This window comes from Cantharellus anzutake (genome assembly GCF_015039405.1).
Source record: "Cantharellus anzutake strain C23 chromosome Unknown EI90scaffold_15, whole genome shotgun sequence".
Lineage (NCBI taxonomy): Eukaryota > Fungi > Basidiomycota > Agaricomycetes > Cantharellales > Hydnaceae > Cantharellus > Cantharellus anzutake.
Genome location: NW_024066965.1, coordinates 627,028 through 647,617, shown reverse-complemented (window position 1 = coordinate 647,617; position 20,590 = coordinate 627,028). Strand labels below are relative to the sequence as shown.

At 47.8% G+C, this 20,590-nt stretch overlaps 7 protein-coding genes across 7 annotated transcripts; 3 read left to right on the top strand and 4 right to left on the bottom strand.

Moving 5' to 3' along the window:
* Positions 1–2,360: 2,360 nt before the first annotated feature.
* On the bottom strand, positions 2,361–3,340 carry EI90DRAFT_3049751 (uncharacterized protein). Its single transcript, XM_039059714.1, has 2 exons — positions 3,184–3,340; positions 2,361–3,103 (listed from the first exon to the last, which is right to left on the bottom strand). The coding sequence occupies exons 1-2, from the start codon at positions 3,295–3,297 to the stop codon at positions 2,594–2,596; spliced, it is 624 nt and encodes a 207-aa protein (XP_038918172.1). The 5' UTR covers positions 3,298–3,340; the 3' UTR covers positions 2,361–2,593.
* Positions 3,341–4,570: 1,230 nt separating this feature from the next.
* Positions 4,571–5,496, bottom strand: EI90DRAFT_2914644 (putative GTPase Rho1; the record flags this gene model as incomplete). Its single annotated transcript, XM_039054530.1, has 4 exons — positions 4,571–4,723; positions 4,783–4,917; positions 4,986–5,183; positions 5,401–5,496. 4 exons carry the CDS (start codon positions 5,494–5,496, stop codon positions 4,571–4,573), a joined length of 582 nt encoding a protein of 193 aa, XP_038918171.1.
* Positions 5,497–6,017: 521 nt separating this feature from the next.
* Positions 6,018–6,859, bottom strand: EI90DRAFT_3049745 (uncharacterized protein). Its single transcript, XM_039059713.1, has 2 exons — positions 6,602–6,859; positions 6,018–6,551 (listed from the first exon to the last, which is right to left on the bottom strand). Exons 1-2 carry the CDS (start codon positions 6,789–6,791, stop codon positions 6,274–6,276), a joined length of 468 nt encoding a protein of 155 aa, XP_038918170.1. The 5' UTR covers positions 6,792–6,859; the 3' UTR covers positions 6,018–6,273.
* A 1,121-nt stretch (positions 6,860–7,980) lies between these two features.
* EI90DRAFT_449653 (uncharacterized protein) lies at positions 7,981–10,431 on the top strand. Its single transcript, XM_039067627.1, has 19 exons — positions 7,981–8,159; positions 8,236–8,314; positions 8,373–8,386; positions 8,444–8,464; positions 8,523–8,594; positions 8,654–8,678; positions 8,736–8,787; positions 8,842–8,873; positions 8,926–8,950; positions 9,083–9,088; positions 9,149–9,164; positions 9,225–9,306; positions 9,373–9,443; positions 9,501–9,560; positions 9,621–9,648; positions 9,703–9,747; positions 9,807–9,844; positions 9,901–9,976; positions 10,027–10,431. The coding sequence occupies exons 1-19, from the start codon at positions 8,095–8,097 to the stop codon at positions 10,057–10,059; spliced, it is 840 nt and encodes a 279-aa protein (XP_038918169.1). The 5' UTR covers positions 7,981–8,094; the 3' UTR covers positions 10,060–10,431.
* Positions 10,432–10,802: 371 nt separating this feature from the next.
* Positions 10,803–12,161, bottom strand: EI90DRAFT_3288152 (uncharacterized protein; the record flags this gene model as incomplete). The annotated part of the gene is made up of 7 exons (XM_039067097.1): positions 10,803–11,111; positions 11,295–11,352; positions 11,414–11,532; positions 11,581–11,599; positions 11,678–11,758; positions 11,871–11,989; positions 12,039–12,161. The coding sequence occupies 7 exons, from the start codon at positions 12,159–12,161 to the stop codon at positions 10,803–10,805; spliced, it is 828 nt and encodes a 275-aa protein (XP_038918168.1).
* EI90DRAFT_3049737 (uncharacterized protein) lies at positions 11,876–13,537 on the top strand (the record flags this gene model as incomplete). The annotated part of the gene is made up of 4 exons (XM_039059712.1): positions 11,876–12,694; positions 12,758–13,044; positions 13,097–13,312; positions 13,372–13,537. Coding segments are annotated over exons 1-4 (914 nt in total), but the record flags the coding sequence as incomplete, so codon positions are not given.
* Positions 13,538–16,627: 3,090 nt separating this feature from the next.
* EI90DRAFT_3121107 (uncharacterized protein) lies at positions 16,628–18,515 on the top strand (the record flags this gene model as incomplete). Its single annotated transcript, XM_039063368.1, has 13 exons — positions 16,628–16,707; positions 16,769–16,847; positions 16,906–16,914; positions 16,977–16,997; positions 17,040–17,128; positions 17,184–17,318; positions 17,376–17,407; positions 17,467–17,491; positions 17,727–17,805; positions 17,868–17,938; positions 17,991–18,229; positions 18,290–18,327; positions 18,384–18,515. 13 exons carry the CDS (start codon positions 16,628–16,630, stop codon positions 18,513–18,515), a joined length of 1,029 nt encoding a protein of 342 aa, XP_038918166.1.
* Positions 18,516–20,590: the final 2,075 nt, after the last annotated feature.

Below are 20,590 nucleotides of genomic sequence, written 5' to 3'. Positions count from 1 at the left end.
GACTGGCCTCTCCCGCCTCGCTAACACTGGCGACCCCAGCCTGTCCCGCTTGTTCGTTTACAGAGCTCATTCTTTACTTAGTTCGTCCAACTTAAATCGGTTCCACAATTCTCTTTCCCATTCTTCTCTCATCCATGAAGAGTACAATCTTCAACAAGAATACCGCCTTCTCGCCCGTTTGCCAGAGCTTGTATCTCAAGACTTGGGAGTCCTCGAAAGCGCCACAAAAACATTTCATGGCCCGCCCTCTGCCTTCCGAATGATGTCTGGTTCATTATCTTCACTAGTACTGATGGTCTCCCGACTTTCTCTTTCTGGCCAGCTGGTCGTTACTTACAAACAATCACCTCGATCTGTTCACGCTCGAGAAAGGTGGCAGTGGGGACCCCCCTCACTCGTGAGTGTTACATGAAAGCATACGCGCATGCTGGCCTGCCTCTGAACAGCTGCTAGTGGTCGTGCATTCAGTATGGAAAAGGTTACTGTCCCGGAAAACTAGCAATGTGGCTTTCCCGATCAAGAACTTTGCTTGTCCATTTCCATTTCAGACATCCGTAAGCCGTCCCTATCCCAAATACTCTGGCTACATGATAGGTATTTTGAGGGGTCTGGTTCAAACGCCCGGCGCGTCACAAAGCTCCGGGTTGTCAGCTCAATCAGTGCTTTCCCGGCATGGTCCCATCTACCCTGTTTCGGCGCGGAGGCGAGGGAGAAGCTCGGGATCACCTTGAATAACTCTTCAGTTGGACACGTCGTCTGACCTGCTATTCTGCAAGAGAGATCTCTTTATCCCAGATGATTGTCACCGATGTGACCAACTTGCGGTTCCGGACAGACTTATCCCATGGGCCCATTTTAGATGTCGTGAGGATAGCTGCCAAACTGACCTCTTTGGATCTGGCTATTTCGATGAGCCGCAGTCATACTGATGATGAAATTATCTACCGCGTCTACGTTGCGTGCGGTTACCGCCGATTAGAGCAGACAACCTCGAACACCTAAGGTTAGAACTCGGTTCTGCCTCGCATGGAGCTAACCCAATTCCCAACACTTCAATCCGTTATCACTAGGGATTTTATGGGCACAAGTGCAGGTGAGGTGCTTGCTTCTACTCCCCACCAGAATGGCCATTTCAATTTACTTATCCACCGAACACTACATATGATGGGCACATAGCCTATGTTGGACGGGTCATGAAAACCCCGACTCCATGCCTTCTGTGAGAATACAGGACGGCTCTATTAGAGTCGTAGACTAGCGATGTTCTCGCTCAGTCCGCTATGTGTGAATTGGCCTAACGATGTTCTCGCTGGTAACGAACACAATGAAAGGAGGGGAAAAAACTCAGACTCACTTCAGCCCGCTATGCGTGAACTGAGGAGAAGTCGAGTGAACCAAAAATTGGTGTATTATAGTCAGGCGCTATGGACTTTAGCAGCGAGTATTCCAAGAAAAGAAACAAGAGTAGATCATGATCGCCGCAAGACTCAACATCAACAAACATGAGTTGGCCTCAGCGTTACGCTATGACACCAAGAATTCTAATAGGTTCGACGATGAGTGGGATACTCTCACTCTTCGAGATCTGCTCTCCCCGCGCCTCTCCGGATGTTTTTATAAAATCTGAGCATCCCAAAGATGGGGGCCTCCATCAGATCCTACGATGGCCCAGGCATTTCAATGGGCTATAATAAGAAAGCCTTCGATGACCCTGTTGAGTCAATGAAACATCGGTGAGTTACGGGCACTGCTCCCAACCCTTGTCCTGTCTAGTTTTTCTAGTGGTACAAGCACAGGGAGTCGATGGCGGGGTTCCTTTTACTAGCGTAGCCGGTCACGCTACGCTCTGCCCGATCCCCTAGACCGACGTGAGAGCGGTTTGAGCCTTGGGAACCTGCATTCGTGTGGTTCTGCCCTCATCCTTCGGGGTCTCAGTGCAGCCCCTGTGGTGGGGGTTTGGGTTTGGAATTATTTGGTAGTGCTCCGGAGCATCGCAGCTGAGCTGAATCGTTCGTATATCCTTGGGAGCGGTTTTGACCGCTCGTGGGTGTAAATGTCACATTGTGCTCTCGGTCAGAAGCCTGCGTTGACTGTATCAGGGGAAAACTTTTTATGGTTCGGTTGTTTGACACCTTGATGTAGTTCGATTGGATCCATTATCAATTTGGGTTTGAACTCTAGTCCTTTCGTGATTAACCGGCATCTCAGTCGACCTCGAGATTCATTCTTTGTCACTCGAGTCACTTTCATCAACTGCAGCTACAAAATCGAATGACAGGTTCATGTCATGAATGTGGAATGTGTTTTCACCTCAGAGGTCTAAGATTCGTGAACAAATTAAGAGGCCCGACATTCATTAGCTGCTGCTTTTGGGTCTTTACCAACAAGAGCCAGTCGATGTTGAGCTGTTGAGACACAGGAGTAACCTCGCCAGCGACAGGAAATCGCCTGAGAAGTTGTTGATTTGCTTCAGCTCTGCGCATTCCTCCAATTCGGAAATGATCATCTCGTTTCGCAGGTGGGGAATAAGTGTGCCTTAATACATAGGCCCAGCCGATGGTGGTTGGACGAACAAGCCTGCGACTGGTCGCTATTACAGTTTGTAACAGTCTCGGTACTCTGACCTATCCCAAGTTATCTCTACAGAAGTCGTCTCGCTTGCACACTCCATGATATTGCGTACTCGCGCGGAGTCCCCGAGAATATGTTCTAGATCCTCAGCATTCTTCTGGATCCATGACTCCCTTGGGAGAACTCTCGTGATATGTTGGTCGCCTACACCCTCAATCCAATCGATCCGCTTGATCTGTATCATTCCTGGAATAAGGACTTGGAGGAGATAGAATATGTCCACGAGAGGCTCGGGGGAATTGATGTAGAGGTCATGACTCCAGGCATTGGGTCGTTTACATTTGACAAGACGCTTGTCAGCAAGGATACCCTCCCACGACTCGAAGCGGCTGGGTCGGAGAAAATCGGCCACAAGGAGCGGGAGACGGAAGTGGGGGGTGTTTCGTTTGTGGGAACGGATGGAAGATTGAAAAGAGATAGAGGACGAGGAGGATCTATTCGCATCGGATTCATGTATCAATTCGAATAGGTACTGGGGAAAGCAATAAAGAGCACGGAATTAGGCACTAAGAATAAAAAAGGCTCCGGGTGGAAGCGTGAAATGGAACCTACCCACTGACTGCGTGATTGTAATGTCCAGCCGTGCAATTTGATGAGTTCTCTCACGCGCTGCGCGATATATGGTCCGGCGCGTTCATACGCCATCTGGAGTTCATGACCTTTCATTCGACGACCCGTCTCGAGACGAGCGGCCCAGCGCTTGCGACTCTCAGGGTCAAAATGGATAGCAGGGCCTTGGTTTAACATTGTGGCTAACTGTCCGGACAGCAGCGACAGGTGCAACTTTTCCAGGAGGGGCCTGCAACAAACGAATGTTCTAGGGAGAAAACGTTTCACTCGGACGGGCGTTTAGCTAATGTGGCCAGCCTAGGGGTGCTGCACACAGGCGAACGGAGCCACCTTATAATAACCACGAAGCCGCAAGGCAATTGGCGAAACGGCCTCCAGCAGTTTCCACAACAGCCTAACCACGAGGCGTTCTACGGACGAAAAAAAAACACATAGCCAGCGAGAATACCCATCCCATGATATGAAAGGTAACACGCGCCTGACAGTAATACGAACAGGAAGAAATTGTCACGAGCGTGATGTGCTCAGCACGTCAACTGTTCGAGACCGCCCGCAGACGACAAATATCCTGATAACAACGTGCGCCAGCGGGGAGCCTCATGGGTCATTTAGAAGGGCAGACAAGAAGTACGTAATTGTAGCACTGAGGTTTTCCCCCATCACCATGCCCTGAGTGGTGAGTATAACGTCAGCGATTGAGTTGATGGATGGCAGAAAGCAAGGCTGCAATGCCGTTGGCTTCGGGCATCTGCCATCCGTACAACTCTGTTTCACCCCGTCCGGCTATGACGGGGTTAATACTCACCCCTGAGAACAACTAGGCCGAAATCTTCATTTTCGGCTTGTGACCAGAAGAGAAGCGAATGGGGGAACTTGAAGGAATAAGTATCGCGCTCTAACGGACGTCACTAATTATGGTATCAGGATCTGATCCATATGTGAAGATCAGACCCTGGAAAGTCGCTGAATCTCGCAGTAGCAGATATATGGGCTCACAGGGTCCGGGGTCAGGTCGGTCAACTTGCAGAACATCAAATGATATACATTGACAACTGTGATGGCGAGAGTGCGAGGACCACCAACGCTAAACTTGAATCTGTATGGCACGTGACCATGGAACAGAACTCAGTTCTTGTGTTTGCAATATTTACTGGATTACAGAGTACCAAAAGAAATATGATACGTAGGGAATGATAATACGCTACCAAGAGTCTGCCTACGAGATGAGTGGGCGGTAAGAAAGAAACAGAAAGGCTCTTTCAGTGCCCCAGCGAACTGCATATTTGAAAAACGCAAACACTTCAATATCCACCACCTAAACCAAACCATCTCTAGGGAGTGATTGATGTGCGTATGGGGTGGATAATGTTTAAACAATGATGCACTTTGACTTTGGTTTAGGCCTTTTCGAAAGAAGGGCAGCACGAGTCGCATATTGGAAAACTTCACGAACACCGTCACCAGTCTTAGCGCTGCACTCCAGGTAGTGACGGGCACCAATTTTCTGCATCACAGCCATTCCCTATTAAAAGTAATCTCTAGGATCAGGTTATTCCCAAATATGTAAGCTGAAACGCTCACCTCCTCGGGTGTGACCGGGCGCTGAGAGGTCTTCCGCAACTCATCAATAGTCTTTGGATCACGTCTGAGATCCTTCTTACACCCAACCAGGATGATAGGCAGTCCGGCACAGAAATGCATGACCTCGGATATCCACTAAAATTTATGAGGGGTGTTCAACATCTTGTTGGAGATGAATCAAAGAGCAGTGATTGCTAACCGACCTTCTCCTGAACGTTGTCCAGCGAATCGGGACTGTCGATTGCAAAACAAATCAAAATGACATGCGAATCTGGATAGCTAAGAGGCCGGAGGCGATCGTAGTCCTCTTGACCGGCGGTATCCCAGAGAGCCAATTCAACATGTTTGCCATCAACTTCAACATCGGCGACGTAATTCTCAAACACTGTAGGCACATAAACCTAAAAGAATCATGGAGGGGGATGTGAGGGAGCCAAAGATGAGATGGTTCAGTCAGCGCCCTTAACAAGGAACAACCGAGAACGGGAAATGCGAGATAGTGGAGTTCAATGTCCCCCAAGTGCAGAGACCTCCCTCGCACCGGACAAAACGCCTTTGATAGACCCCTGATTTCGCTTCCCCCATAGCGGGAATTAGCGCCAAGAACAAGACACTTACCTCAGGGAAGGTGCCTTTAGAAAAGACGATCAATAAGCAAGTCTTTCCACATGCACCATCGCCAACGATGACAAGCTTGCGACGAATCTCAGACATGGAGTGAGCCGAAAATACGGTTGGAGGGGTCGAAGAAGGATTGGTTGGCTTTTGAGTGCGCGAATGAAAGCAACTAATGGGCAGTGTTTGACCTTTGGCAGTGCGAATTACTCCTAAAGGAGATAAGCACTTAACGCCGTTTTTATTCCGGCCTCCTGGTGGAGGTTTCTCATATTCAAAACGAAATGCGCACAGGGGCAAATTTACTCCCAGTCATTTCCTACAGGCAACGATATGGACAACCACTAATGTAACGATTCTGTCATGACGTGGCACGCTCGAAAATCCCTACAGTGCTCAAATACCTCTATGGTTGCGCTGGGGGCCTCCAACGACGTACTGCCAACTTGGTGGACATGTTCAACGGTGTGGGCCGACTCGAAGACTTGGCGAGGTCTTGGAGCAGTGCCACCAGATCTATGAGGGCACCGGTTTGTGGGAGAAGAACGAATGGGATGTGGAAACAATCGGTGCAGACGATGGTTGCATTTTGGCCCAAGGGCCATCCGCTGATTAGTTACCTTGGAACCGCTGCGAGTACGACGCTAAACCTGAGGACAAGAACTCCGAGGGCTATCGAAATGAAGCCAGGGCTGAATACGCTTAAGCCTGCTTTGTACCTGAAAGTATCGCCTCGGACCTGATTAACACAGCATCATCAGGATGTCTGGTCCGCTTACCCATGACAAGTACAGCCAAACCGAACAGGATCGTAATCGCTCCTATTGATTTTGCGAATTCAGTGAATGGCGGTGCGGCATTGAAAGCCCTGCATCATCAAATACCCAAAGGGTAGTGAGAAGATCTAGTCTTGGAGAGACCCCGCAGGCTCAGCAAATGCGACAGATAGGCCAAGACTGTCCTTTCATTCGAAAGGTAGTCTCGAGCTTCATTAAACTCATTAGACAACCGACCGGGAGCCCCATCGCCGGTTCCTCGAAAGATCTTCGCTGTCTGATTTGTCCTCCTGAGCCGCGACTCTCTGAAGGCAAGCAGGGAACCCATATATGACCCTTGACTTCGAAGAGCGGTGCTTGTGCCTATCCCAGATTGTGCTACTGTAATCCCTTAAATGTCGACTCGTTGAGGAAAGTGTATCCCTTACGAATGGAATCAACATGGAAACCGCAACGGACAACTACCAGCGTCCGAGGGCAGTTGTACTCAAAGCTTGAGCAACAGATAATGATACCAAAAGGAATGTAGGGAGGCCGAAAGCTCCTGAGGGATCCCGAAAGACATTGTAACGGAAAATAACGAGCTCGACCGGGCCGTGCGTGGGAAAGCACCCGCATGACCGTTTGACTGCGTCCACGGGCACCTTGCGGTGCGGGTTCCACGGAGGCGCCGTTGTCGCCAAAATGCTGGCAACTGCTAAGCCATGCACCTAACTAACTCGGAGGTGCGGCACCTACTGGTATGCACCGTCCAGGGTGACCTAGCCGTCGTGGTGGCCCACACGATATTGCAACTTCGTGAAAGATCTTCCAGGGCAGCATGATCAGAACTGTTCTTCGCAATTCGGTGATCAAACACCATCAAGCTGGTGACTTCCACCCAGTTTGGTTGCTGCTTCTTCCTTGATTGCATTTGTTGGTGGTTACCTACAAAAAAACCCAAACAGTTGTCGATACCCTTCAACTGATTTCACCACGAGCCTGAAACAAGCTGGACTATGCGATTTCTTTGGGACTCGATGAATGGATACAACACCTACAGCCTTAGCGGAATCTTTGCGCGAGTTGGCGATTGGAGCTGGCAATTGCCATCTTGGGAAATGCGAGCCCATATGCCTATGTTGGGAAACATGTCCTCTGTCAATATAATCGTTGGATCATTTCGCTCATTTGTTTTCCCCGTTCCCCCCTTCTCCAGAGCTCTCCAAGTCGTAGCGCGCCTGGGACCGGGACTGTCTTTCTTTCTACTTTGTGTCTTCCCCAAACACATACCCAGGTGGCTCTCCTTCGGTCATATAGCTGACGTTCATCATGTCGACTGGTGGAATCAACGATGATGTTCCGTGTTCACTGGCATGCGGCACTGTCCGGGGCAATAGTCACAATCACCTCAGTGCAATCAGAATTCACCCACTGGGCGAGCCACTCGCCTAACATTGGCTGGTAACGGGCGGATAATTCTTCTCCAAATATAATTATCACTCATTGGGCATCATTAAAAATAACGCTGTACATGAAGCATCGCACCAGTATTGATGACGAATGTGCGGAGTGGACCCATTCGGAGCCGTTCTGGTGCAGGAATGCGTGCAAGCAATGGGAGGTATGGCCTATCGGAGCCCTTGAGCATTTTTCTGTAGTATGGGCATGCCTGTATATGTCTGTTCCCAATGGACAGGCATACCCAAACTGAACTGAGTGCAAATTTGTCATCAAGCAATCTGGGCACCTCCGGTTTCCGGGAAACATATGCGAAGTATCACTGAATTAATGCAGGGTTCAATCGTGCGGTTGCGGGTCTCTGCCAGTATGGGTGATTAATATAAGGGCCGCAGGTCCCCCATCCCGATTTCCCTTATCCCTTCAATTTCTTAAGCTGAGACCGCCAGGCATTGTCTCCATACCCGCTCACCGCTACATCATGGGTATAACAACATATGAGCATCTGTGGGGTGGTTGCCTCGTTGGAGGTGTAATATCCACAATGTGCGTCAAATCCCCGATTGCTTCAAAAGGCTAACGGATTATGCACACATTTCACTTGCCTCTTTTTCTTCTTCAGACTAGGCGGTATATTAACCGTTCAATGTGATCGGTACTTCTCGACCTTTCACAGTGACCCGGTAGGGACCCGGATGACAGTGAGTCCTGAATCTGGGGTGTTTTGGCGGCATTCCTGTTCGCTGATTTGGAATTCAGGTTGCGCTTGTGTGGTATGTTGCGCACCTTCGAGCCGGATATAGCTGGTCTAATGAAGATCTCCTATCAAGCCTGCTCCAGTTGATTCACATGTATGGCACAATTTCGCCATTAATTCCAAAAGCACTAACCATGTTTCTTGTATACAAGAACATGTCATCCGTACTACATTTTCACTGAGATAATCGAAAACTTAGGGGTGTCACTAACCACCACCCTGCTGTAAGTCATAGTTAACACGCTTCGTCACTGGTCCGCCTAACTATGATCTGTTTCTGAAGTCGGCCGATGCTCCATTTTAGTTCCGTGAGTATTTATATAGCATGAATGTACCATAGTCTGAAAGTCCCTGCTGCCTTTCAGTTAGCGTCCACAGCCACTGTTCAGCTCTTCTTTATCTATAGGCTTCAAAGAAGTGTGTTCATTCAGTGCTGGCAGTGATTCTGGCCCTTACCGTTGCTGGCTGTAGCGAATAAATCCGCGCTTCTGACGCTCGCTTTGGTCAGCACTGTCGAGCCGCAGTACGAATGAGAATGAACCTGATTTTGTATAGATCGTGCTTGCATTAAGTCAATTCGGTAATCTTTGTCCTTCTGAGCATCGATTCATCCTTGGACACTTCCCTCCAAGGGGGATTCTTCTCTGGGATATTTTTGTGACAGACGCTGATTAGTTGTTGTTGTTTAACTTTCTGGATTTTGCAGGGGCAGGGGCTGGTGAGTTAGTCGCGTCATTGTCATATCAAGTAGTAAATTATAGATCCGATCGCGATAAAGCGGTGAATGTGTTCTCGTAAGCGTTTCATTCTTCACGCAATTGATGCATTAAATTCACAATTACCCTACTTCACAGTATTCAATTGCGCACCGTCGGTGACATGGCGATGCAAGAAACGACTTTGAGGTCCCTTTACCTTTCGTGGCTTGGCATAGAAGTGAGGAAACGGCCTCGAAAGCGCCTGTTGTGTCATCGAAACTTATCATTACTACGTCAACATAAGATCTTGCTCGATACCATCATTGCGGCGATGATGTCCTTATCACTCAGAAGGTATCAAACAGGTTTTCGGCAGTGAGTTCTCTTGAGCGTGGGCGGATCTGATATAATATGATGATATGTTTACTCCAGAACCAATGCCATCATCAATTCCTTAACCTTTTACGCCATTGGTACAGGTGTCTTTACATCGTAAGCCTCCGCCAATTCACTACTCTACAAATCCACAACTTTGGGCTGAATATTGGATAGGGTTGTCGCAATAGTGATTCTGCTAGTTGTAAATCAAGTTTTCATCATCAGAGAGCGTGTAGGCTCAGTCTTATTTTTTCAGTTTACGATCAATGGCCTCCATTGGACCCTCCATGGTTTCTGTCTGGTATCGTCCCTCTTGCCTAGGCAGTCATCTGCATCACCTCAATTCCTTTGACATCATAGCCAACTTCAGGAATATACTCGGTGTCACTCCTTGTGAAGTCAGTTCCCATTTTTTGCTTTGTTCTGTCAACGTTTCTCTGACCTACCGTCGTAGTCTCCAATCACGAACGCATATTAAACAACATACCCAACGGGCTGAGAGTATACATCTCTCCCGTTTGCCTAAACACGTAAGGTGGTAGTGTAGGGGGCGATAATCATTTACTCAAGCAGATTCTAGGTCCAAGTGAGGTTACCAGGCCTTCCTCACTAACAATATAACAATATAACAATCGAATCCACGGAGTTCGTTCACTTGAGTCTAGTCAGATCACCTTTGATCCCGTATAACTCCCCAATGACGCTGCTGTGCTGGAATATTGTAGCGAGATGCCCCCCGGGTTGAAGTTCTAAGCCCACATGTTGAAAGTTCAATGACATCGAGCTATTCTAGCCGATGCAGATAGCTGCAAGTCTAGCTGATTCTACAGCTTTTATTATTTGTATGGGATATAGGATTACCAAACTTTCCCGAGTAGTTTGTTGGCCGAGCTTGCGAGGCGTAATATTACGAGCAGAATTTCTTTTCGTGGGAAGTGCAAATTAATTTCGGACCATTAGCGTGCGCTAGTCTTGCGACCCTGAGATTCCAGGTCCATCTATCTCCCTGCTGGTTTACCATCGATTTGGACCTTAGTTGTCATCTTTGTCCATTAATTCGAACCATAAATGGTTGGCACGCCAGTGTACACCGTTTAGCGTTGTAGGGGAAGCCTCGGTTCTTCTGCTTCGGTATCACTATCTTAGCCCTCTTCGACTTCCATTAGCCGCGTGGTCGCTTCGAGATTCCCTGGGTGGATTATTGTATCGATGATTGGATGCTTCTGCTAGTCTGGGCCCATGGTATCCTGCTTCGACTTCTCGAAGTTCTTTATTGTAAAAGCGCGTGGAATGTTAGCCTCTAGTGGAATGTGTGGTGCCAGAGGCGGGAAATAATGTGAGAGCCCTTCTGAATGCTCAACTGGATGGTGTACGTTGAAGGGAAAGCCTCCTTCGTCCTTTCAGGTCCAGCATGTGAATGTGGGTATCGCCCAAAGCGATGATACTGGGCAGAACACTCAGCACCGCATCCCAAACCAGTGTAGTGTTAAAACTACCTTTGGACCCCCTCGGCGCCAACTGCTTGCCTGGGAACACTGCGGTTGTCGCTGAGGACTCGTCCGACATCGTACCGACGTGTTCATATTTTGCTTTGTATCCTATCCCAGGACTCGTCTTGGGGAGTTCCGGGAAGATACACTTCTCCCCCATAGTATTAAAGCACGCCTATCACAGTAATGCCCTTGATCTGTAATAATATGCTGGAGGTTAAGGGCCCCGGCCAAGAGCACGGCCCAAGAGGAACAGTGGAATAGTGTCAGTGTTTCGGGACGCGCTAGCTCTGCGGTGGTGGATATCTGGGTACACGGCCTCAGGCACTTGCTGAATGCTCGATGAGCACGTACTGACCTGCTTAAAACACGGGAGAAACACCCCATTGCCAAGCAGCATTCCTACTGGCTCAACTCTGCTCGATCATATATAATGCTGAGTCGGGGTGCGCTCAGAAAGTTCCATGATCTTAGGACCTTGGGTGGATAATCTGACATTCCCCAAGTTTGGGTAGCATGGTTATATTTTGGCATTGGTCCTTGAATGCATCCGTCGTTTTCGGGCCGCGGCAGTTGGTTTGTTGGAAATGACCATGCTGTGGGAACATGTATTAACACTTTGATCAATATATTTTTCAACTGACAAAGATGTACTTTTCCCTCCTTTGTGATAATGTATGCTAGTCGCAATAGAACTATCATTAGTAAGACTCACAATAATCTGTTGGAGTATGCTCTCACCTCAGCTTCACGTTACAGCCGTTTGCAGAAAAATCTGCCGTTTTGAATTTATCGGGTATGTGATCCTGGTCATTCACCTTCCTAAAAGAGTTGGAAGGATCAGGTTCAACGAAATAGGATTTCCTTATGCGGATAGTCGGCTTAGCGCCGGGGTCCAACCTCAGTTTGGGCACCACAATATATACAAAATCACGTGGCCATCACGCAATGACTTGCGAAGTGAGGCTTGCTGTCAAAACCAATGTACTCCATACTCTGCTGAGTGGCACTATTGCTCCTCCACTGCTCACGGCCTATCCTTGGAACATACACCTGCCGGCATAGCATAGTCAAAGTCTGCGGATCTATTGTACCCACTCACCGGATGCACGGAACATGCTGCTGACGCAATTCCGACCCAACTGTCTATCACATCAACCAAATCGTGACTCAACAAGCCATCTGACAGGTCATGGGCAAGGTACGCCAACTTCAGGGCCGGCATTCTTGTTGGGTCAAGTGCTCATTGTTTGTTTGTTGGCATACCAAATGAGCGCCTGTGATTTGGCCGCGTGGTACAGCGATGACAGCAGCAGGGGTTGCCTGTTGATTGGTCATTCTTTATATTGGGCACCTAGCGCCATATATAGGACACCTGGAACAGGGGGAAGGACTGAAACGTTGCGCGCTTTACTCAAACTCTCCGGCTTAATATGTCGTTCAACCCCGGTGAGAATTTATATGTCAACAATGATGATAAGCGTGATGGGCAACCTCCCTATTCCTCTCAACCCCAACCCACTCTGAACCCGTTGCCTCTGCCTCTGCCTGTGCAAATGCTGTCGACCCAAAGTGATCTTCCCGTCTATCCTGGTCAATTGGGCCCTATCGCGGTGTTCAACCCTGTGCCACCATATAGGATCCATATCCCCGTGTCAGCCCCCCTGGCAGTGTCATCCCAGGTGCCACGAGTTGCCACCGAGCATAGCAAGCTAAACGGGAAGGAGAAGGAAAAGCCAAATGAGAAGGGAACAAAAGGTATGTTTCAGCGTCTTACTACGTCTTTCTTAATCTTACTTTGGGCAACTTTATACTGCATAGATTTTGAGTACCAGTTCACTCTGAACACAATGGATCCCAAGAAGGAGGATGAGACTGTATTCTTTGTTGATTCAAAATCTCGACCACCCGAAGAAGTTCTTCACGAGATTTTAAGTAGGATGGAGGTGGACCTTGCTGCCCATCGCATTGGTTATCGTCTCTCTGATGAAAAGGAATCGATCTGGACACGTATTAACAATATAGAGGATTTTACCCGTGCGATTGAGGCTCAACGCGAAATTCAGTCCCGAGCATACAAGACCAAAAAATTACGCATTATCAATAAGGTTTGTGTTTCATTGCACTATGATAACAATAACAACAACTTTGTGAATCCAGGATGCAGTCAGGAAGGAAGTTCGAGTCGTTGCGATCAAAAAACGGAGCACAGCCACAGCCACCACAACTGCTTCTGCGCGTCATGTAATATATGAGGAACTTTGCAAGAAGCTCTGGTGCAATGGATGCTTTAAACATTGCTATCGCCACCCTGATGTGGAATTCCGTCATTTGCATTTGGACAAGGAGGCAATTGCTGTCTGGGCAAAGGCGATGGTATGCTTGTTTAGTTCTTCACTCACGCTTCCTCTCACTCAGCCTGAATGGTGTCATAGACTGATGGTGTCAAGGGAGTCTCATTCACCCAACCACCCAATAGTCATTTGTTTAGTGCCTTGCTTCTCAAACGCCAAAAAAATGACCATCACACCCGGAAGCGCTCGCGCTCAGCCAACACTCCCCCTCTGTCCCCAATCCCAGCTAAGCGCTGGAAGCCTCTTGTCCCATGCACTCCGGAGAAGACACAACCATTTATTTTGGACCTTTCTCCGACTCCTGTCAAGCAAGTCTCAACCTCAAAAGTACCTGTAGTTCTTGTCCCGCGCACTCCGGAGAAGATACAACCTTCATTTTTGGACCGTTCTCTGACTCCAATCAAGCATGCTTCAACCTTGGCTGCCTTGACCTCGCAGTTTAGAAGCATTCCTCAAACACCAAAAAACTTGCGGATCCAAAAGTGGCGACTTGCCACCTGTATAAACTTGCCGACCTCTATTTCAGTCATCGAAATATCCTCAGATTCTGGCTCTTCGGATGTACAGGTTGATTCTGAATCTAGATTGGGATTTGATGACGTACATAGTGAAGAGTGAAGTTTGAAACAGCAGTCTCTTTTTTTTTTTGAACCCAATCACTCCGTACCATACAAGTTTCTACTCAGACTATAGTGCTGTATATACAGAAAACAAAACAAGGTTGCCCCAACACTAGAGGTAGCCAGCATGCCTGAACCATCCGCGTGCTTGGTGACTTGTTACAGAGAACACTGCTCTCAAGAGCAGGTCTGTTGCTCGGTAATGTTCACCGGAAGAAAATTCATTATCAACATATTCTCGATTCCTCCGGAGCCATTGCTTAATGGACGAAAATCCTAATTCTATTGGGTTGAAGTCAGGGGAGTATGGGGGGAGAAACTCGAGTCTAACGCCTCTGCAATACCATTAGTATCAAACCTATCCGGACTGAAATTTGGACACACCGCTCATGGCACATTTCCGCTAGGACTTCGGATTTATGAATGGAGGCATTGTCCATGACAAGAACAGATAAGGGCTGGGGGTATGGGTTCATGTGAATGAGGACTGAGGCAATGAAGTTATTGAATGATTCTGCGGTATATGCATCTTTCTGAATATCAACGTGAACAATTCCATCCATTGACATCGCAGGAAGAACAGAATATCTAAGGAATAGAAGTTTAGTACCAAAGTTGCCGAATAGATTCTGGTACAAACTTGGTGCCATGGACAAAGAAGTCGCGTCGCCGAGCCCTCTCTCCAGATGGTGCCCAGCCATATGCACGCGAGGATGTTTTGCGGTTAACCCCTGTCTCATCCACAAAGATCAGTTGGTTTGCATGGTAAGTTGTCTCCATATGTCTCCTGAAATCAGCTCGCAGTTGTTCGTTGCGCTCAGCTGCTGGTTTCTGAAGCTGGTGAACAAGTCAGCGCCATGACTGCAAAAGATAGCGGGGAAGCCCAACCTTCTTCCTAGTGAGACCGCGCCTGCATAGCTCTCTACGAATTGTATGGATACTTGTTTCAATCTCAAGTTCATTTTTGAGTGCAGCTTGTAGTTCATCCAAGTATAAGTCGGGCTTCTGCTCAACAAGGCTGTCTAGAAACTTCGGAACTATGAGTTAAAATATCCCGCACAGTGCCGGCCTTCAGATTATGTACATTTACCGCGTGGACACTGAGCATCCGATGCCGCCCTCGGGTTTCTTCTCGGTGTTGGTGGTGCTGGTGTGGAGTGGCAAGTATCTGCCGAACAGTACGTTCAGACACTCCTGAGAAGTAAGCAATCTTGCTTGAATTCATTTTTGAGGACATAAAGACGATAATATCCTTTGCACCAGGCTCAAGGTGTTTCCCCATAATGACTGGATGGACAATTGTTGTGAACGCGCTCAGGCGCTTCTAATTCTATATACATTTAGGGGGTATCATTGGGGTTTCCCTCAAATAAGGAAATTCTATTTCGTTGAACCTGATCCTTCCAACTTTTTTAGGAAGGTGAATGACCAGGATCACATACCCGATAAATTCAAAACGGCAGATTTTTCTGCAAACGGCTGTAAAGTGAACTGAGGGAGACGAGAAAGCGAGAAGGCGAATTTTTTATAGATAAATGTTGAGGCCCCAGCGCGTAGTACGCCAGGCCAAAGAGTCATCGGGGCCGAGTCAAAGCGAAATATCAAAGCGCTCTGTCTCAACGAAGAAGAATAAAGAAATGGAAGTTTTCAATTACGCCACCTTAAACCCATGATAGCTGTAGGGCCTAAGCTCCTACTGTATGTTGGAGATCAACCTCAAAACATGTATTTACATATATTTGTGCCGACAATTCTATTCAGTGGTCTACTCTCATCTGGTCCGACCCCGGCCCCATTGCGGCCTCATCCCTATGGTTTTCTATACTGTATACCCGTTGAACTCCAACATCCTTTCTGTCAGTTAGGGAGTCAAACAGTGGTGATTTGTGAGCAAAGTTTCTCGGAAGCAAAAGTGGGTGACGGAATTTAGCATCTCAAACTGCAGTCATAATTGGGTCTGTGACCCGAGGATTGATCGCAGACCCCCTGTTGTGATAATCCCTCATGTGGTATCAGTGCAATATGACAATATTCGGACACATCAGGTTGTGACTAAGCAGCTAAGTACACGTTGACCGATAAGATCAAACCCAAAAACCAAATAGCAAACAGAGAGGCACTCGCACACCAAGGACGCACTGAAAGTTCAAACAGGCTGACGAACCCCATCATGAAAGAAATGAGAACCAGATGATGAACCTCAGGCCGCGGCAGCCATTCAATTCTCCCGGCTATGTCCGGTTTCACACATGAGACCTCCGGCAGTATTAATATTGTTGTGGAGACGACTCAGACAATCCCCATGGGAAATTCCTTTATACCGTTCCTGGGGAGATCAAAAGTTCTTAACATCATAGTTAGAAGCACCGCAGAACGTGTCTTGTAGTGGGGTTGGGGCAGCCACCATCTTGCACTCACGGTGTTCGCACTCTGGGCAAAGCGAAGCAGATTGACCTTGCGCGTTGGAATGATATTTCGCGGGCCGTCCTTCCTCCGGAATCCTTCTGCGCGTGGCAATCCGTTGTGAAGGTGAATTTCTCACACATTCATTCATCCACGGCAAGGAGCAATATATAATGCTACTAATAGCTCCTTATCTGCAATTGCCTCGGTGCTATTTCCTCAGATCCTTGGATTATTTAAACGCTCTCTCACTGTTGGCAGATCGTCCTCTGCCAGCTACCCGCTTGGCATCATTGCCAAACATGACAAACACCATGACGCCCTATGAGCAGCTATGGGGGAGTTACTTGATTGGAGGAGTGTGCTCTGCCGTGTATGTTGGTTTAACGCTTTCGTAAGGTCGCCAAAGCTGACTTGTTCTTGTTCTCATTTCGACTCTACTGTCCGCTACTCAGCTTACTGGGTATTTTGACGGTTCAAACCTTTCACTACTTCTCTGCCTTTCGGGGTGATCCTCTGGGGACTCGGGTCACAGTGAGTTCATTTCCTTTGTGCGTTATTTTGCAGGATATTAGTTGATTGGTGTTATCAGGTTGTCGTTGTATGGTAACTTCGTGTGTCCCTTCGCTTGACGTCACTCCTGACGAGCTTCTGCTGTTCCAGCTTGCTACAGTTTTCTCAGATGTATGGATGCGCCAGTTCGTGTCACTCTGAATCGTCCCTCAGTGGTTCCTTAGGTTATGTTTTGCCTCTCGTGCATACGGCGAGCTCATTGGCCGGTTCGATGGTGCCTCGACCATAACCACTAATTCATCGTAAGTTTAGCATCTTTAGTTACACAGTGAGCAAGCTGAATAGTCATCCCTCTAGCCAGGAGGCGATATTTCAATTAAGCGCTGTCAGTTTATTGCGTCGCACTACTGCCGTGTTATCAGGACCAATATCGGACTTAGGTTATAACCGCAGCGATTGTTCAGCTCTATTTTTTGGGCCTGCTTCACAGGTGTACGTTCTCATCATGGCAAGTCTGTTGCAATGAAGCTTACGTGTGTTCATGCGAAGTGTATGGAAGTATCTTCTTGACCGTTACATTGGTGCGCACTTTCCCTGTGCAACCCTGTGCTAGCGAAGTAGTCTTGACTTGCGATTACAGATTGCGGTCTTGATGTGTCAGTTAGGTATGTGCTCCACCTTGCTGATTCTCCCAAAGATTTATTTTTCCTCCGACCTTGTAACCATTTATGCCAATGAAAATTTAACGCTTTTATAGGCTCTGGCATTGGTGAGCTTGTTTCCTCACGCTCAGTTCAGTTGTTCTGATAAATGGTCGTAAAGCGGTCAATGTAATCTCGTATGTTCTTCGTCAATTGATGCATTAGACAAGTGTGGCGTTGGTGTTGACATTTGTTGTAGGATGACGATGCATACTCACGATATGGAAGCGCTTATAACTGGTATCGAACCTTTGACCACCACCTGGTTAGGGTCCGAAGTGAGTCTTTTATACGGTTTTGACGCTTCCTCCTGAATCAATATCTTTCCCATCTTGCTTAGGCATTACTTGATGTTGTCATCGCTGCTTTGATGTGTGCAGAACTTAGGAAACGTCAGACAGGCGTTCAACAGTTGGTTTCCCCGTTCGTTCATGAAGTCGACACTGTCTCATAATCTCTACAGTACGGATGCGATTGTGAAAACACTTATGCTATATGCTATAAACACAGGTATTCTAACATCGTGGGTACTGTTCGATCCGCCGTCTATTCCTTTTTATAGAGAGATTGATTCGCACAGGCTCGTTGCATTGACATCGCTTTCCCTGGTGGATTTCTTTCATTCTTGTGGTGATATGACACTCACTATCACGCCAGTTCTCCATTTCCAGGCTTCGGTGGGCTTACTATGGTTCCTGTCTGGTAAGTATGGCCTCTTGCTTGATAGCGACTTTTCATTTTCATCACTCATCCCTTCTTCAGCCGGCTCCCGGCCTGTATTCTATTTCACTCCTCATGAAGTTCGTCTTTTCCATCTCCAATAATGGCCTCAATATTGACCTGACCCTCACTCTAGTCTCCTGTCACGGACTCACCTGCGGAGAAAAATGGAGCAAGCTCAGGGTCAAGCAATTTCAATTCACCTCACCCAGATACCAGCACGGGTATGTGGAAATTGCTGTCTCTGACTTTGATTGATGTTATCTGATATGGCTTGATCGGAAAGATCCAAAGGATGCTTTTTCGTGCCCCTGTTTCTCTTCCTGGTATGACACAACCAAATGATACTGAAAGTTTTAAAATATAAGGCTATATCATGTGTTAGCTCAGACTTGTATCAGAGCTCTAGAATGTATTCTAAGTACTTATGCTGTGTGTTAGCTATGACATTAGTAGTACATAAGTGTCAGAGCAGCTTGCTGTATTGATTAGGTTGGTTACTGGATGTCAGGGCACACCTGCCTGACCCGGTTCCACCCGGGCCCACCTGGGCCCACCTCACCCGCTCACCCGCTCACCCGCTCCCCGCTACCCATCCTTCCTCCCTCTTCCCCTTTCCTCCCTCTTCCCTCTTTTCTCTTCCTCCTTTATTTCACTCTCCCTTTCTGTTTATTCTTTCTATTTACACGGACCACCTTCCCTTGTATCATTGTACTGCTGACCCGTCCGGCTCGGACACCCCGGGCGACCTCCCGCTACGCCCAGCACACGCGGACGCCCTCGGGATCCCCCGCAGGGATACCCGGATGGCTGCGGCCCTCTCCGCAGATGACGTGGCACCTGTCACGTGACCCAAGCCGCATGTACATAAATGTACCTGAAGTGGGAACTGAAGAAGTAACCTTCTTCTCACGTTTTCCACTTCAGGTAAGTAGTGTAGTTCTTCCTTTTAATAACAATTCACGTTTTCCACTTCAGTCCAAGTGGCCAGGGACTATAGTCCCAGATCGGGCCCGTCAGTACGCGCGCCCGCTTCGTCCCCCGAGAGGGTCCCTCTGCCGGGCGCTACAGCCGGGCCCCCTCCACCCCGGACGCGTCCCTGACACTGGAGTAGCCCAGTACCCTGCTGTGTGGGTGTAGTGCTTACTATTTGGGGATGGTAACATTCCATTCCCCTGTTTGCCTGTGCCTCAGATGTCTGTTTAAATGATATGCTTTGATGGGCTGTATGTTCAATGGGTAGAGGTAAAAGGCTACCAGGCCTTTACAACTACTCCAAGGTATATATATGTAATTACTGTACATATCTTGGCATGAACAAATAAAGAAACAACAGCATCCCTATAATGGGGACTAGAAAGGTTGCTTCGCAACCGTGACCTTGCTTGTGCAAAATTATATGGCCAATATGAGTTGAAAGAGTGGTGAAAGTTATGTATTGGATCATATATTCCCACCTTACTTTTGGCGCTTCAGAGGTGACAAAGATGAACTGGAGAATAGGCACTTCAATGGTGAGCAACCGTCTGTGCAGCTGTGTAAGGTCGGTTGAGGTTCCGACCTTGGTGTTGACTCCTGCTATCCTCAAGCTGTCAGGAATTAGGCAGTATAGAGCTGTAATTTCGACAGGGGAGGAGAAGAGTGAAAACCTGTTTCACCCTTCCCCGCAATTTATATACATTGTTTACATCGAGAAATAAAGAGTAATAAACAATGAATAAAGAAAGCGTGCACAGCACGCATCACCACACATCCATTCCCTACAAGCTGCTAACAAGAGGGGCTTATGTTGTAAGTGTTGACTAAGTACCAGCGATCTGGGAAGCAGTGCATGAGGGAAAAAAGGGCACCAGTATACATCTAGAATGCCTCAGTATGTGAATGACATGTGGGGAGGGACTAGGGCGTGTTTCTAGGAATGTGCATGCATGAATTCCACATGAGTATGGCCTAATCAACATAGGTGCGCATTTTGAGAGCTGCATGCATGTGGGTTGCATGTGGGAAAGGTACCTAGGGTGTAAAAACGCATCTGGTTGACTCTTCTACCTCCCTGCCCCTGTCGAATCTAAGCTCTCTATAATTTCCAAGCACCAAATCACTAACGAAAGCCACACGCAGTGTGTGAACCCAGAAAGCAAAACCCAATTTACTTGCATCTTTCCACGCCAGAATATCAGCATCTTCTGCACTCCAAGATTTGGCAACTCTCCGTTCTTGTGACAGCCCAAATGTTGGGCATCAAGTCAGACAAATTCTCGAGGATCACAAATGTTGCAATAATGGAAGTTGCCAGCAGGGATATCCGGTACAACTTCAACACACAGAGCAGAAGGCGTCTGA

What these genes read in the sequence shown, in the direction of transcription:
- EI90DRAFT_3049751 (XM_039059714.1), bottom strand. Translation starts at nt 3,297, where the DNA reads ATGAAAGGTCATGAACTCCAGATGGCGTATGAACGCGCCGGACCATAT. An exon ending in TACAATCACGCAGTCAGTGG is followed by an intron (nt 3,104 to 3,183) that starts GTAGGTTCCATT and finishes TGCTTTCCCCAG; the next exon opens with TACCTATTCGAATTGATACA.
- EI90DRAFT_3049745 (XM_039059713.1), bottom strand. Translation starts at nt 6,791, where the DNA reads ATGCGGGTGCTTTCCCACGCACGGCCCGGTCGAGCTCGTTATTTTCCG. An exon ending in TTTCCATGTTGATTCCATTC is followed by an intron (nt 6,552 to 6,601) that starts GTAAGGGATACA and finishes GGATTACAGTAG; the next exon opens with CACAATCTGGGATAGGCACA.
- EI90DRAFT_449653 (XM_039067627.1), top strand. Translation starts at nt 8,095, where the DNA reads ATGGGTATAACAACATATGAGCATCTGTGGGGTGGTTGCCTCGTTGGA. An exon ending in TATCAAACAGGTTTTCGGCA is followed by an intron (nt 9,444 to 9,500) that starts GTGAGTTCTCTT and finishes TGTTTACTCCAG; the next exon opens with AACCAATGCCATCATCAATT. An exon ending in CAATAGTGATTCTGCTAGTT is followed by an intron (nt 9,649 to 9,702) that starts GTAAATCAAGTT and finishes TTATTTTTTCAG; the next exon opens with TTTACGATCAATGGCCTCCA.